The sequence below is a fragment of the Mercenaria mercenaria genome, chromosome 2 (assembly GCF_021730395.1).
Source record: "Mercenaria mercenaria strain notata chromosome 2, MADL_Memer_1, whole genome shotgun sequence".
NCBI lineage: Eukaryota > Metazoa > Mollusca > Bivalvia > Venerida > Veneridae > Mercenaria > Mercenaria mercenaria.
This window is the reverse complement of record NC_069362.1, coordinates 92,789,483-92,806,143: the sequence shown is the minus strand read 5'-3', so window position 1 is coordinate 92,806,143 and position 16,661 is coordinate 92,789,483. Positions and strand designations below refer to the sequence as shown.

The window sequence follows — 16,661 nt, the reverse complement described above, 5'->3', positions numbered from 1 at the left end:
TGTAGCTGAGAGCAAGATTCCCAACTTTACAGTGCTGCATCAATGAAATATCATGCTTAACACATGTCAAATGATACCTTACCCTCTCACATACCGACATCTGACTAAACAGTCCAAAACTATCCTCTTATTGCAAAGCACAAAGTAAGGAAGCTACTAATATCATTTTTTATGTCTCTGGTAGGATGCAGCCACAGAACAAACCTACAATCTCTTGCACTCTACCACTAGTAAGGAACAAACAATACAACATTACTCAGACTTTATTTTCAGTAAGGGTACATTTTTTAAAGCAAAATTTCTAAATATATATAAAGAACACATATATTAGTGTATACCAGATAACTTAAATTAAAAAGAACAAGAAACGCGGCAATGCCACGAAACCAGGTTTTCAACACTTTTCATAAGAATAAAAAAGTACACTGAATCACAGTGCACCACTTTAAAGCACAACCCTAACCCTAACCCTAAAGAACAACCCTAACCCTAAACCCTAACCCTATTTTTAGTAACAATGACCTTGACCTTGATCCCAGAAACCCCAAAATCAATCCCAAGCTACAACTTTATATAAGTTTTCTATACACCAAGTTTCATCATGATAGCTCATTCCTAAGTTAAGTTACTGACCAGAAACCCTTTTTCTATTTTAAGTAACAGTGACCTTGACCTTGATCCCAGACATGGTTCATAAAGACCTTCCCAAAAAAAAATTCAAGTAGTTTTCATGGAGTTTTCAAGTAGTTTTCCTCCATTTTCAAGGACTAAGATGGGCGCAACGTCACTGTTGCTGAGACATGAAACAACCAATTTAAATCCAATTTAGGACAAAATTAAACAATGTAACACAAGATTTATGTATTTTCACAGTAGGTGGGGGCGGGGGCGGTATTGTCAAGTTGTTATTATTTCTATCCTGTGTTGACTCTCTTACATGCTTAGGAGCGAAAAAAGCATCAATTGTTTCAGTCGAACTTCTCATGGCAGAGCTGTTTTTATTTTTTTCGCTTTTGGAATGTGATTTTAATGCACTTCCTCCCATAGCAGCGATGTCGATTATCTTGTCACAAAAAACACAAAGGCATTTTCGTTTTTCGCCTTTGAATTCCCGTAGCCAATGTTTATAATTGTCATCAGTAAGCCACTTTTGCGAAAGACACAATTGTACATTTTAGAACTCATGTTTTTCTTCCTGGAAAAATGACCTTATGCATCGCGGATAAATTACACAGTGCGAAAATTACTTAAAAGAGCATAAAACCCGTAAAGTACAGTACCGTACCGTACTATCGCCGACTCCGTGGCAGGCCCTAATGGCGGTAATGGTTGTTGTTTTTTCGTCGTTTTTTAGTTTATTTTGGTCCGTTTATAATGTTTGTCCGTTTTCACTTCGCACCAGACGAATTTAAGGACTATTTGCCATCTTTTGTACGTTTTTTCCTAAATTCAAGTAGTTTTCAAGTAGTTTCTGACTGTTACAAAATTCAAGTAGTCTTCAAGGAGTAGGCATCAAATTCAAGGACGTTTCATGGCCTGTGCGAACCATGCCAGAAACCCCAAAATCAATCCCAGCCTTTGTCTTGATATAAGGTACATACATACCAAGTTTTATTCAAATATCTTTACCGAAACAGAAGTTATTGACCGGAAACACCAGTTTGACGCCGCCGCCCATCCGCCCGACCAACGACATACCCCAATCTAATAACTCAAACCTGGTTAAAAACAGCTGCAGCTGTCTAATAACAGAACACTCGACTATTTGAAGTCCTACCCAACACCCAAAAGCTTAAGCAAAATTTTGAAAAAGCATACAAAAAAAAACAACCCAGGGTTGGGGACAATTAAAGCAAGAAAAAGTGAATGTCGCACTTTTGTTTCAGTTTTTAAAAAACTAACCAACACTGAAACTTGTCATGTGAGCTTACCCAGTGTGAAAAATCTGTAATTTAGCGAAATGTGCTTATATGCAAAACTGTCATATATATCTACATTTAAAGGGGCATAGGTCTGAAAAAATAAAAGCTAGAGTTATGTTACTTGTCCTGTGAGGTCATCTCATGATGTTAATACCATGTGAAAATTGAAAGCATTTGGCCTTGTAGTAGTTTTTGCGAAATTGGCTTACATGCAAAACTTCTGTGATGCAAATGCTGAACCTGATGAAAGGGTGACAACAATAGCTCTACTGGAAAAATTTTGGCCAAGCTAAAAAAAAAGTATCATGTTAAGAATTATTGTCTGGATTAAACAAATTTTGTAAACACTAAAGTTTTAACAGAATACATGAAATATAAATATTTTTTATCTATACAACACAATATTGATATTTGCTATTTCAGTGAATAAATCAACAGAATATGCCAGTATATTAGAATAGACAGTAATAAAGTCTGCAAAATGTTATCAGTTTTTCCAGTAGCATGATATGATATAGAACTTGGTCAATCTTATTAATATTGTTCAGTCAAAATTATCAAAATAGTTAATCTCTTTGTAAATAACTGTAGGATGGATACAGTAACAACTTCTACAGTGTTCCACAGTCAGAGATTAGAACTTTCTCTCTAGTTGCCCCTTGTTTACTTCCCACTGCTTCAATCTTCGTCACTACATCCATTCCGGCAGTCACTTTTCCAAACACAACATGCTTGCCATCTAGCCTGTAAAAAAAAAAAACAAGAGCTGTCACTAATGGTGACAAATGCCCCTGCAGCACCTTGACCTTTGACCTGGTGACCCAATGTCAGTAGGGGTGATGTACTCAATAAGTACTATCAGCATGTGAAGTTTGAAGATCCTGAATGAAGTGGTTTGCATGTAAAGTGCCTTCATGCAAAAAGTTAATGTTGGCCCCTGGGACCTTGACCTTTGACCTGGTGACCCCAAAGTCAGTAGGGGTGGTGTACTCAATAAGTACTATCAGCATGTGAAGTTTGAAGGTCCTGGGTGCAGTGGTTCGCGAGTAAAGTGCTTTCATGCAAAACGTTAACGTTGGCCCAGTGACCTTGATCTTTGACCTGGTGACCCCAAAGTCAGTAGGGGTGGTGTACTCAATAAGTACTATCAGCATGTGAAGTTTGAAGGTCCTGGGTGCAGTTGTTCGCGAGTAAAGTGCCTTCATGCAAGAAGTTAACGTTGGCCCCTGTGACCTTGACCTTTGACCTGGTGACCTGAAAGCCAGTAGGGGTGGTGTACTCAATAAGTACATGCAAAAAGTTAACATTGTCCCTGTGACCTTGACCTCTGACCTGGTGACCCCAAAGTCAGTAGGGTGGTGTACTCAATAAGTACTATCAGCATGTGAAGTTTGAAGGTTCTGGGTGCAGTGGTTCGAGAGTGAAGTGCCTTCATGCAAAAAGTTAACGTTGTGACTAACGAACTAACTAACGGAGGGACAGTTGAAAACTAATATGCCTCCCTTCGGGGGCATAAAAAATAGGGCCATGACAATCCAAAGCCTCTTAACACATAGCTCTCTGTGACAAGGTAAAGGTAACTAACACAAAATAAGTATGAAGGAGGTTAAAAGTTCTGATATCAAGATGGAAACTTTTTTTACTATTGCAACTGCCTGTCTTAAGTGTTGTATACATGCCATTTGATATAATTATCAAATATAAAATCTGAAAGTGGTAAGATAAAACAATGCGTTTGCAAATTAAAGCTATTGCATTTTGGTGTGTATGGTGTATGGTCTAGGAGCTACTAGAGTCATTGTGTTGGTGTCACATTGGTGTAATATCAATGTAACAAGAGGGTCATGATGACCCTTGATCGCTCACCCGAGTAATATGAGCTACAAATTTCAAGTGTCAAACTGATGCTAAAATATTAAGAAAGTAGGTCAGTAGGTCAAATTTATGGTCACTGAAAGTCAGTTTTAAGATCGGTGTGCGAAACTGTATATGTCATTCAAATTTTAAGGCTGTATCTCAAACAAGAGGGTCATGATGACCCTGGAACGCTCACCTGAGTAATATGAGCCACATGTTTCATATTCTAATGCTAAAATATAAAGAAAGTAGGTAAGTAGGTCACATTCATGGTCACTGAAAGTCAATTTAAGATCTAAGTGCTTAACTGTACATGTCATCCAAATTTCAAGGTTGTATCTTAAACAAGAGATCACAGAGTGATCTTGGCGCCCACCAATGTGCCATTTTTGAGTGTTCCAAATTTCAAGACTTACTGACTAGCTCAAGGTCAAATTTCATTTCCGTACACAACACTGTGCATGCGGTCCAAATTCGTAAGCTGTAACTTGAGAAATGTGAAAGTAGGTCACCAGATCAGTTTCAAGGACAAAATTCTTTGTACACAAAACTATGCATGTGCATCAAGTTTGAAGGCTGTAGTTTGAGAAATTTGAAAGTAGGTCACTAGGTCAATCTTAAGGTCAAAGTTTATTTCGATACACAAAACTATGCATGTGCATCAAGTTTGAAGGCTGTAGTTTGAGAAATTTGAAAGTAGGTCACTAGGTCAATGTAAAGGTCAAAGTTTATTTCGATACACAAAACTATGCATGTGGTCCAAATTTTGAAGGCTGTAGCTTGAGAAATGTGAAAGTAGGTCACTAGGTCAAAATCAAGGTCAAATTTCATTTCGGAACACAAAACTATGCATGTGGTCCAAATTTGAAGCCTGTACCTTCAAAAATGTGAAAGTAGGTCACTAGGTCAATGTCAAGGTCAAAGTATTTTTCAGTGCACAAAACTATGCATGTGGTCCAACTTTGAAGGCTGTAGCTACAGAAATGTGAAAGTAGGTCATCAGGTCAAAATCAAGGTAAACTCATGTCAAGGTTCATCTTGCAACTCAAAACCATACATGTGGTCCAAATTTGAATGTTGTAGGTTATTGACAAGAAGATTTTAAAAGTTTTTCCCTATATAAGTCTATATGAACCATGTGACCCCCAGGGCGGGGCCATATTTGACCCTAGGGGGATAATTTGAACAAACTTGGTAGAGAACTACTAGATGATGCTACATTACAAATGCCAAAGCCCTAGGCTTTGTGGTTTGGACAAGAAGATTTTCAAAGTTTTTCCCCTATACAAGTCTATGTAAACCATGTGACTCCCGGGGCGGGGCCATATTTGACCCTAGGGGGATAATTTGAACAATCTTAGCAGAAGACCACTAGATGATGTCAGATACAAAATATCCAAGCCCTAGGCCCTGTGGTTTTGAACAAGAGGTTTTTCAAAGTTTTTCCCTATATAAGTCTATATAAACCATGTGACCCCCGGGGCGGGGCCATATTAGACCCCAGGGAAATAATTTGAATCATCTTGGTAGAGGACCACTAGATGATGCTTCATACCAAATGTCAAAGCCCTAGGCTCTGTGGTTTTGGACAAGAAGATTTTCAAAGTTTTTCCCTATATAAATCTATGTAAATTATAGAAATAAACAAAGGGCCATAACTCACTAAAAAATTGTTGAACCAGTCTGAATTGCAGGGGGACACAACTAGGGTACCAATACATCATTCTGACAAAGTTTGGTCAAAATCCCCCTGGTAGTTTCTGAGGAGATGCGATAACGAGAAATTGTTAACGGACGGAAGGACTGACGGAAGGACGACGGACCACGGACGCAGAGTGATTTGAATAGCCCACCATCTGATGATGGTGGGCTAAAAAGAGGGCCATGAAGGCCCTGTATCGCTCACCTGACCTACTGACCTAAAGATCATCAAGATTAACATTCTGGCCAAGTTTCATTAAGATATGGTCATAAATGTGGCCTCTAGAGTGTTAACTACTTTTTCCTTTAATTTGACCTAGTGACCTAGTTGTTGACCCCACATGACCAAGATTCGAACTTGACCTAAAGATCATCAAAATTAACAGTCTGACCAAGTTTCATAAATGTGGCTTCTAGATTAACAAGCTTTACTTTTGATTTGACCTAGTGACCTAGTTTTTGACCCCACCTGACCCTGATTGGAACTTAACCTTAAGATCATTAAGATTAACATTCTGACCAAGTTTCATAAAGATTATGGTCATAAATGTGGTCTCTACAGTGTTCCCTAGCTTTTCCTTCGATTTGACCCAGTGACCTAGTTTTTGACCCCACATGACCCAGATTCCAATCTGGCCTTAAGATCATCAAGATTAACATTCTGACCAAGTTTCATGGAAATACAGTCACAAATTTGACCTCTAGATTGTTAACAAGATTTACTTTTGATTTCACCTGGTGACCTAGTTTTTGATCAACATGACCCAGATTCAAACCTGACCTAGAGGTCATCAAGACAAACATTCTGATCAATTCCCAGGAGTTTCAAACTTAAAACTAGAGATGCTTTTGAGGAAAGCGCATGTCTCCCACAACTGCCCCTATGAAAATGTCTAGTTTCTCTAGATGGTTAACCTGAGTGGATCTAATTAGATGGTCTGGACGAGTGGATCCAATCAGTAATTCAAGGGCCATAATTCAAAAGTGCCTGGGCGGATTTGGCTAGTTATCAAATTTGGCTGAGGTCTTATGGTCAAACGCATTTTGTTCAAGATTGGTCAAAATCGGATGAGAAATGTTCAACTTAGGAGTGCAGATAAGAGCAAAAAGGCCGATTTTTGGGCAATTCAAGGGCCATAACTCCAAAATGCCTGGACAGAATTGGCTAGTTATTGAAGCTAGCTGAGGTCTCATGGTCAAACATGTTTTGTTTAAGTTTGGTGAAGACCGGATGAGAAATGTTCGACTTAGAGTGCGGACAAGAGTAAAAAGGCAAATGTTTGGTAATTCAAGGGCCATAACTCCAATATGCCTGGACTGATTTGGCTAGTTATCAAACTTGGCCGAGGTCTTATGGTCAAACACATTTTGTTTAAGTTTGGTGAAAATCGGATGAGAAATGGTCTAATGCGGCCAGGCTTTGTGACAGACAGACTGGAGTAAATCAATATGTCTCCCACACCACTGTGTGGTGGGAGACATAATTAGGTCTCTAGAGTGTTAACAAGCTTTACATTTGATTTGACCTAGTGACCTAGTTTTTGACCCCACCTGTCCCAGACTGAACCTTGACCTAAATATCTTCAAGAATAACATTCTGGCCAAGTTTCATTAAGATATGGTCATAAATGTGGCCTCTAGAGTGTTAACTAGCTTTTCCTTTTATTTGACCTGGTGATCTAGTTTTTGACCCCACCTGACCCAGATTTAAACCTGACCTAAAGATCATCAAGGTTAACATTCTGACCATGTTTCATGAAGATACAATCATAAATGTGGCCTCTAGAGTGTTAACCAGCTTTTCCTTTGATTTGGCCTGGTGACCTAGTTTTTGACCCCACTTGACCCAGATTCGAACTTCAATTTGATCCTGACATAACGATCAACAAGATAAACATTTCTGACCAAGTTTCATATAAATATTATCATAAATGTGACCTCTTAGAGGGTTAATAAGCTTTAAATTTGATTTGACCTGGTGACCTAGTTTTTAAACCCACCTGACCCAGATTTTAACTTGGCCTAAAGATCAAGATCAACATACTTACCAAATTTCAATAAAATATGGTCATGAATATGGCCTCTAGAGAGTGCTAACTAGCTTTTCCTTTGATTTGACCTGGTGACCTAGTTTTTGACCCCACCTGACACAGATTTGAACTTGACCTAAAGATCAAAATTGTGACCTTTAGAGTGTTAACTAGCTTTTCCTTTGATTTGACCTGGTGACCTAGTTTTTGACCCCAGATGACCCAATATCAAACTCATCCAAGATTTTATTGAGGGTAACATTCTGACCAAGTTTCATTAAGATTAGGCTAAAATTGTGACCTCAAGAGTGTTAACAAGCTTTTCCTTTGATTTGACCTGGTGACCTAGTTTTTGACCCCAGATGACCCAATATCGAACTCGTCCAAGATTTTATTGAGGGTAACATTCTGACCAAGTTTCATTAAGATTGGGCCAAAAATGTGACCTCTAGAGTGTTAACAAATTTTTGACGGACGGACGGACGGATGACAGACACAGGGCGATCACAAAAGCTCACCTTTGAGCACTTCGTGCTGAGGTAAGCTAAAAAGCAATGTAGAGTTACGGCACTTGTTCTGCAGAGTCAGCTTTTAATGACAAATTACTGCTCCATGTTATAAAGCAATAGCTTTGACAGTTAAGGAGTAAAGTTGACCTAAACACAAAACTTTACCAAGAAATCTGATATTTTCTAGGTCCAAAAGCAGCGTTTTTTTTTTCACCAAAATATTCGGCGAAATTCGGCCCCATTCCCCCCTCTAGTTTATTTTATTTATTTTCATATTGAAAACAGTTCACCGTGGTATCTCGTGTTTTGTTTACATCGACACCAGTTGGAGTAACTTCCCTTGACAAATCAGAATCGTCGAAGTGCTGTATTATTCTGCACAACAACGCTGTTGAATGTTAGTCTGTAAATGATTTGCATTCTATTTGTTTGGCCGGGTAGTGTTGAGTTTTCCATCTTTTAGTCAGTCAGGGTTTGATTTTATGCTTTGGGAAGGGACTAGTCCAACGCATACATTGTTTTTTACAGTTTGTTTTTATTGTGATAAGTCAAATGTAACAGTGACTGCAAATGTCAGAATTTGACAGAAATAAAAACAAGAGGACCATGATGGTCCTGAATCGCTCACCTATCCCACATGACCCAGTGTTGAACTGAGTATGACGTCGTTATTTCTATTATTTGACAAAGTGACCTAGTTTTTCAGCACATGTGACATAGATATCATCAAGATAAAAAATTCTGACCAATTTTCATGAAGATCCATTGAAAAATATGGCCTCTAGAGAGGTCACAAGGTTTTTCTATTATTTGACCTAATGACCTAGTTTTTGAAGGCACGTGACCCACTTTTAAACTTGACCTAGATATCATCAAGGTGAACATTCTCACCAATTTTCATGAAGATCTCGTGAAAAATATGGCCTCTAGAGAGGTCACAACGTTTTTCTATTTTTCGACCTACTGACCTAGTTTTTGACGGCACATGACCCAGTTACGAACCTGACCTAGATATCATCAAGCTGAACAGTCTCACCAATTTTCATGAAGATCCATAGAGAAATAAGGCCTCTAGAGAGGTCACAAGGTTTTTCTATTTTTAGACCTACTGACGTAGTTTTTGACCCCACGTGACCCAGTTTCAAACCTGACCTAGATATCATCAAGATGAACCTTCTGACCAATATTCATGAAGATCTCATGAAAAATATGGCCTCTAGAGAGGTCAAAAGGTTTTTCTATTTTTAGATCTACTGACCTAGTTTTTAACCCCACGTGACCCAGTTTCGAACTTGATCTAGATATCATCAAGGTAAATATTCTGACCAATTTTCATAAAGATCCATTGAAAAATATGGCCTCTAGAGAGGTCACAAGAATTTTCTATTTTTAGACCTACTGACCTAGTTTTTGACCGCACATGACCAGTTTCGAACTTGACCTAGATTCAACAAGGGAACATTCTGTCCAATTTCATGAAGATCCATTGAGAAATATGGCCTCTAGAGAGGTCACAAGGTTTTTCTATTTTTAGACCTACTGACCTAGTTTTGATCCCACATGACCCAGATCGAACTTGACCTGGATATCATCAAGGTAAACATTCTGACCAATTTATTCATGAAGATCTCATGAAAAATATGGCCTCTAGAGAGGTCACAAGGTTTTTCTATTTTTAGATCTACTGACCTATTTTTTCCCCCCACGTGACCCAGTTTCGAACTTGACCTAGAATCATCAAGCTGAACATTCGACCAATTTCATGAAGATCCTTGAGAAATATGGCCTCTAGAGAGGTCACAAGGTTTTTCTATTTTTAGACCTAATGACCTAGTTTTTGACCCCACGTGACCCAGTTTCAAATTTGACCTAGATATCATCAAGGTGAACATTCTGACCAATTTCATGAAGATCTCATGAAAAATATGGCCTCTAGAGAGGTCACAAGGTTTTTTCTATTTTTAGACCTACTGACTTGTTTTTGACCCACGTGACCCAGTTTCGAATTTTTGACCTAGATATCATCAAGGTGAACATTTGACCAATATTCATGAAGTCTCATGAAAAATATGGCCTCTAGAGAGGTCACAAGGTTTTCTATTTTTAGACCTACTGACCTAGTTTTTCACCCCACGTGACCCATTTTTCGAATTTACCTAGATATCATCAAGGTGAACATCTGACCAATTTTCATGAAGACTTGTGAAATATATGGCCTCTAGAGAGGTCACAAGGTTTTTCTATTTTTAGACCTACTGACCTAGTTTTTAATGGCACGTGACCCAGTTTCGAACTTGGACCTAGATATCATCAAGGTGAACATTCTGACCAATTTTCATAAAGATCCCATGAAAAATGTGACCTCTAGAGTGGTCACAAGCAAAAGTTTACGGACGCACGCACGCACGGACGGACGGACAACGGACGACGGACGCCGCGCGATCACAAAAGCTCACCTTGTCACTTTGTGACAGTTGAGCTAAAAACAGCCACTCATCGACTTGTTTAAGAAGGGACCTAATGTCTGTTGTAAATTTTGGTAGTCTAATGGATGTCTTATCCTCCACATTTGAAACATTTATTTGGTTATCTGGTATAATTGATATGCTACATTGTGTTATATGTCATGTCACATGCTCTTATGGGCCCTGAATTTATCAATAAACTTGAAACTATAGTTTATTTCAACACAAATGAAAATTCCCCTTTTCTTAGTTTTACGTCGTATTTTTCCCCCTCCAAAGGGCACCAACCCCCTTCCCCCAAAGCTGAAAAAAATCACTGAAAAGGGGCCACAATTCTTGCAAACAGCAGGATGGAGTTATGTTTCTTGATGTACAGAGTCAGCTTTTGATGGTGAACAAGTGTTGCAAGTTTTAAAGCAACAGCTTTGATAGTTTAGGAGAAAAGTTGACCTAAACATAAAACTTAACCAAGAAATCTGATATTTTCTAAGTCCAAAATGGGCCATAATTCTTGCAAAAAGCAAGATGGAGTTATGTTTCTTGCTGTACAGAGTCAGCTATTGATGGTGAACAAGTGTTGCAAGTTTTAAAGCAATAGTTGATAGTTTAGGAGAAAAGTTGACCTAAATATAAAACTTAACCAGGCAACGCCAACACCGATCATGTGATGACAATACTCATTTTTATTTTTCAAAAAATCAGATGAGCTAAAAAACTTAGGTACACAAATTCACATGCTACACAATATTCCTACAAGATTCCATGACTCTAGGAGAATTTTTTAAAGATATATGCAACACAAGCACTTTATGCATATTTTTCACTAAGTCAAGGACTGTAACTCCAATCTGGCTGAGTGAAATCCCAAACAGAACACCAGGCAACTACACATGCTATATAACAATCCCCTGTTTTGTGACTCTACGTCAAATACTTTTTGAGATACAAATGACACAAACTGAATTTCTAAGTAAAAGGGGGCATAATTCATGACATACTGGTGCAAGAGTTATGGTCCTTTTGTCATATGATGTGAGTGATATTGTGGAACAACTATTTTAAATCCATCATAAAATCCATTTAGTAACAAGCAAATTCGATGAATTGGTATCCCCCGCCTAAAGGGTTTGTGCTGAGGAATGGCAAAAAGATATATCCGGCAAAAAGTTAAGGATGTTAATAAGAAGCAAATAATTTCATTAGTCAAAATCAATTTAACAGAAAACAAATGTTTAATTAAAGAGTACATAATTTAAATGTATGATACTTTGATCCTGACTAAAGAATTTATTTTGAATGGGATATGCTTACTGTAATAAGCTTAGCTTTTAAAATTAAATGCAGTTAATTGAAATGTGAGCTTGAAGTTTAACTGGAACGAAATGTTGTCTTTGAGTGGTTTGGCACCAGTGTTGCTGTTTAACATGTACATTTGAATTTAAAAGAGCAGAATGATGTCCTTGAGAGAACACAGGTAAGATATCTTGAACATGGCTGAGGGCAAGGTTTGTGCAGTCACAACTTAACATGTACTGTTGAAGGTTTGAACATTTAAAAAAAACAAAAAAACAAGAGGGCCATGATGGCCCTATATCGCTCACCTGAGTAGAGTTGCTTACTTGAACAAGATCTAGGCCTTCTGGTTTATTTTTGGCAAATTCATGAAGATTTCCCTATGCACAATCAAGTAACCCTGGGGCTGGGTCAAGATTTGAAAAAATTTTGTAGAGGTCCACTAGGCAATGCTACATGTCAAATATCTAAGCTCTAGGCCTTCTGTTTGTTTTTTTTAGAAAATTTTAAAGATTTTTCTATGTACAATCAAGTAACCCCATGGGGTGGAGCCAATTTAACCCCAGGGGTCATGATTTGAAACTTTTTTGTAGAAGTCTACAAGGCAATGCTACATGTCAAATATCTAAAAATCCAGGCCTTCAGGTTATTTTTAGAAATTTTTTTAAGATTTTCATATGTAAAATCAAATGACCCCCGGGGCAGGGTCAACTTTGACCATGGGGTCATTTTTGAACAAATGTTGTAGAGGTCCACTAGGCCTGCTAATGTGAAATATGTAAACTCAGGCCTTCTGGTTTATTTTTAGAATGTTTTTGAAGATTTCAAATGTAAAATCAAGGTGACCCCCAGGGCGGGGTCAATTTTGACCCTGGGGTCATGATTTGAATAAATTTAGAGAGGTCCACTAGGGAATGCTACATGTCAAATATCTAAGCTCTAGGGCCCTTTTGGTTTATTTTTTGAATTTTTTTTCAGATTTTTTATATGTAAAATCAGTGACCCCCGGGGCGGGGGCAATTTTGACCCCGGGGGCAAAGATTTGAAAAAACTTTAGTAGAGGACCAATAGGCCCAAAGCCACATGTCAAATATCAAAGCTCAAGGGCTTATCTTTTTGAGAAGAAGATTTTTTAAGATTTTCCTATGTACAATCAAGTAACCCGAGGCGGGGTCAATTTTGACCCCGGGGTCATGATTTGAACAAATTTGGTAGAGGTCCATTAGGCAATACTTCACACCATATATCTAAGCTCTAGGGCTTTTGGTTTTTGAGAAGATTTTTTAAGATTTGCCTATGTAAAATCAAGTGACCCCTGGGGTGGGGTCAATTTTTACCCTGGGGGTATGATTTAAACAAACTTTGTAGAGGTCCACTAGGCAATGCTACATGTCAAATATCTAAGCTCTAGGCCTTCTGGTTTATTTTTAGAAATTTTTTGAAGATTTTCCTATGTAAAATCAAGTGACCCCTGGGGCGGGGTCAATTTTGACCCCAGGGTCATGATTTGAACAACTTTAGTAGAGGTCCACTAGGCAATGCTACATTTCAAATATCTAAGCTCTAGGGCTTCTGGTTTTTGAGAAGAAGATTTTTTAAGATTTTCCTATGTAAAATCAAGTGACCCCTGGGGTGGGGTCAATTTTGACCCCGGGGTCATGATTTGAACAAATTGGTAGAGGTCCATGAGGCAATGCTTCACACCAAATATCTAAGCTCTAGGGCTTCTGGTTCTTGAGAAGAAGATTTTTAAAGTTTTTCCTTGTGTGACCAACGCAAGTGGGTGACCAGATGTGGGTGCGCAACTTCTCATGTTTATAATAAATGTTCATAGAAAAGAATGAAAGAAATCTAATGAAATTCTGCCAAATGGTAAGTTTGTTATGTACAAATATGTGGATTTTTAGACAATTAAAGGGCAATAACTCTGAAGTTACAAAATAAATCCGTACAAAATTGTCTGTGCACAACCACATTATAGTGCTCTAAATTCTGTTAATGTTTCATAGTTCTAGGTCAAATATATCAAAAGTTATGATGCAGAAATTGCCATATCTATAGAACCCTATATAGTTAACACTAGAAAGTTCTAAGGGCCATAACTCTGGTGTTACTTGGGCAATCTGTCTGAAACTTGATGGGCCCCATAACCTCACTGTGGTGAACATGTTTGTTTGAAAAAAATCTAAAATAAGGAATGATTTTTTTTTGGTTATTTTTGTGGGGTGGGGGGGGTGTGATCAAGGTAAGGGGGTGACCAGGTGTGGGTACACAACTTCACATGTTTACAATAAATGTTCATGGAAAAGAATGAAAGAAATTTAATGAAATTCTACCAAATGGTAAGTTTGTTATGTACAAATATGTGGATTTTTATACAATTTAAGGGCAATAACTCTTAATTTACACATAAATCCGAATGAAATTGTGTGTACACAACCAAATTATGGTGATCTAAATTCTGTTTAAGTTTCATAGTTCTAGGCCAAATATATCAAAAGTTATGATGCAGAAATTGCCATATTTATAGTACCCTATATAGTTAACACTAGAAAGTTCTAAGGACCGTAACTCTGGTGTTACTTGGGCAATCTGACTGAAACTTGACGGCCGCAAAGACTCATAGTGGATGTATATGAAGTTTTAAGGTTTAGGAGTATATCACCAAAAACACAGAAATATTTTATAACGAATAACATCGTTCCCATTATTTACTTAACCATTCATGTTCTGCCGTACTTTTCCGTACTGAAAATATTCTAAAAAATTTGTCCCCCTTTGAAAATGAATCCCATTTGTAAAGAATAAAAATAAACAATTGCTGAAAACTGTGTTCCACTTAATTATGTGAAATTCCAACACTCGCATGCGATTGCAAATGAATCGAAACTAAATGTGTAACAGTTTTTTGGGAAAATGGTGAATTTTTGAAGGCGTTTGATGCCTGGAAGTGGGTCCCATTTAGGCAGTCTTTTTTTCGGGAATTAATGTTTTATTAGTATACTGAAACTTGTTTTGTTGTTTTTGTAATGTTTAGCGTGTATTTTACTTATATTACTCTAAAAAAACAAGTGTCAGTTTACTGATATAAGCATTAAATTTCCGAAAAAGAATTTTTTTTTAAACAGGCCCACTTCCAGACAGTCAAGCGCTTTTAAAACTCACCATTTTCAAGGAACTGTTACACATGTTTGTTTTGGCATTTGTAATAGCGTGCGAGTGTTGAAATTTCACATAACTAGGTGGAACACAGTTTTCAGCGATTGTTTATTTTTATTTCTTTACAATGGCTTTCATTTTCAAAGGGGGGACAACTTTTTCAGAATATTTTCAGTACGGGACAGTACGGCGAACATGTAATGGTCAGGTAAAATATTGGTAACGATGTTGTTCGTTTATAAAATATTTCTGTGTTTTGGTGATATACTCCTAAACCTTAAATAAATATTCCCAACCATTTCCTAGATATGGCTACGGACAGACGGAAAGACGGACAGACGGAAGGACGGACGGATGGACAACGCCAAAACTATATCCCTCCGACTTTCGTCGGGGGATAATAACTGAGACAAGAGGGCCATGATGGCCCTATATCGCTCACCTGTTATCATTGCACTTGAGGACAAGAAGGTCCTCAGAAAATATATCTAAGTCCAAAGGCCAGGAACAACAAAGGAAAGAAATTTAACCAAGAAGAAAAAAAAAATTCTTACGAGGTACAGATATGTCAAAATACACCTAAAAATTGGAGGTACCATCCATGTTGTACCACAGGAAAGTGGTCTCGGTTTTTCCCTACGGCCAATAATAAAAAAGTTACTAAAAATAAGCTATTTATAGTAACGTAAAAGGGAAGTAATTAACAAGAGCTGTCTCCATAGGATGACACATGCCCCCGATGGCACTTTGAATGAATAGTTACGGCCGATGTTACAGTTTAGCACCTTTGACCTACGGACCTGGGTCTTGCGCGCGACACATCGTCTTACTGTGGTACACATTCATGCCCAATAATTTTAAAATCCATGCATGAATGAAAGATATGGACCGGACACGCCCATCAATGCACTATCATGAAATATGACCTTTAACGTCTAAGTGTGACCTTGAACTTTGAGCTACGGACCTGGGTCTTGCGCGCAACACGTCGTCTTACTGTGGTACACATTCATGCCAAGTTATTTGAAAATCCATCCATGGATGACAAAGATATGGACCGGACACGAATGCACTATCATGAAAAATGACCTTTAACGTCTAAGTGTGACCTTGACCTTTGAGCTACGGACCTGGGTCTTGCCCGTGACACGTCGTCTTACTGTGGTACACATTCATGCCAAGTTATTTGAAAATCCATCCATCGATGACAAAGATATGGACCGGACACGAAAATTGCGGACAGACTGACAGACCGACATAAAAAGAAAATTGTTGTACGTGAACAAAAGAAGGATCTGCCAAATAAATCTGTTGACATAAATGAAATTTCAGATCAGTATCTTCATTAGTTACAGAGATATACCAATTTTAATTTGAAATAAAGGGAGGTAATTTGATATAAAATCAGTCCACAGTTATCTACCCCGATTGGCTCAGTCCAACTAATGATAATAATGAAGTTTCAAATACATGTAAGTCCTATAAGTACTTACTGATATAAATCCATTTTGACTTCAATCAGGGGAGGTAATCAGATATAAAATTACTCTGGAACCTACGAGTGGACCTGATTTGTCATGGAATCCAAGATTTATTGTTGTTGAAGATATTTTGGAAAGTTGTAAAAAAAAAAAACATAAATAAAGTCTTTTATATGGCTGCAAAACCCAAAATAGCCAATTTTTGACCTTTCAGGGGCCATAACTTGGAACTCATGATGGAATC

At 37.8% G+C, this 16,661-nt stretch overlaps 1 protein-coding gene across 2 annotated transcripts in view; it reads right to left on the bottom strand.

Moving 5' to 3' along the window:
* The window catches only part of LOC123564587 (peptidyl-prolyl cis-trans isomerase-like), an 83,115-nt gene that overhangs the window by 21,733 nt on the left and 44,721 nt on the right, over positions 1-16,661 (bottom strand). The window contains exon 5 of one of the 2 annotated variants that reach the window (XM_053537233.1): positions 250-2,666. The exons of the other annotated variant lie outside the window; for it this stretch is intronic. Coding sequence (XP_053393208.1) covers positions 2,534-2,666 — 133 coding nt within the window. The 3' untranslated portion in view covers positions 250-2,533. Of the gene's footprint in view, positions 1-249; positions 2,667-16,661 lie in introns of those variants that run through there. 2 annotated transcript variants of the gene reach the window in all.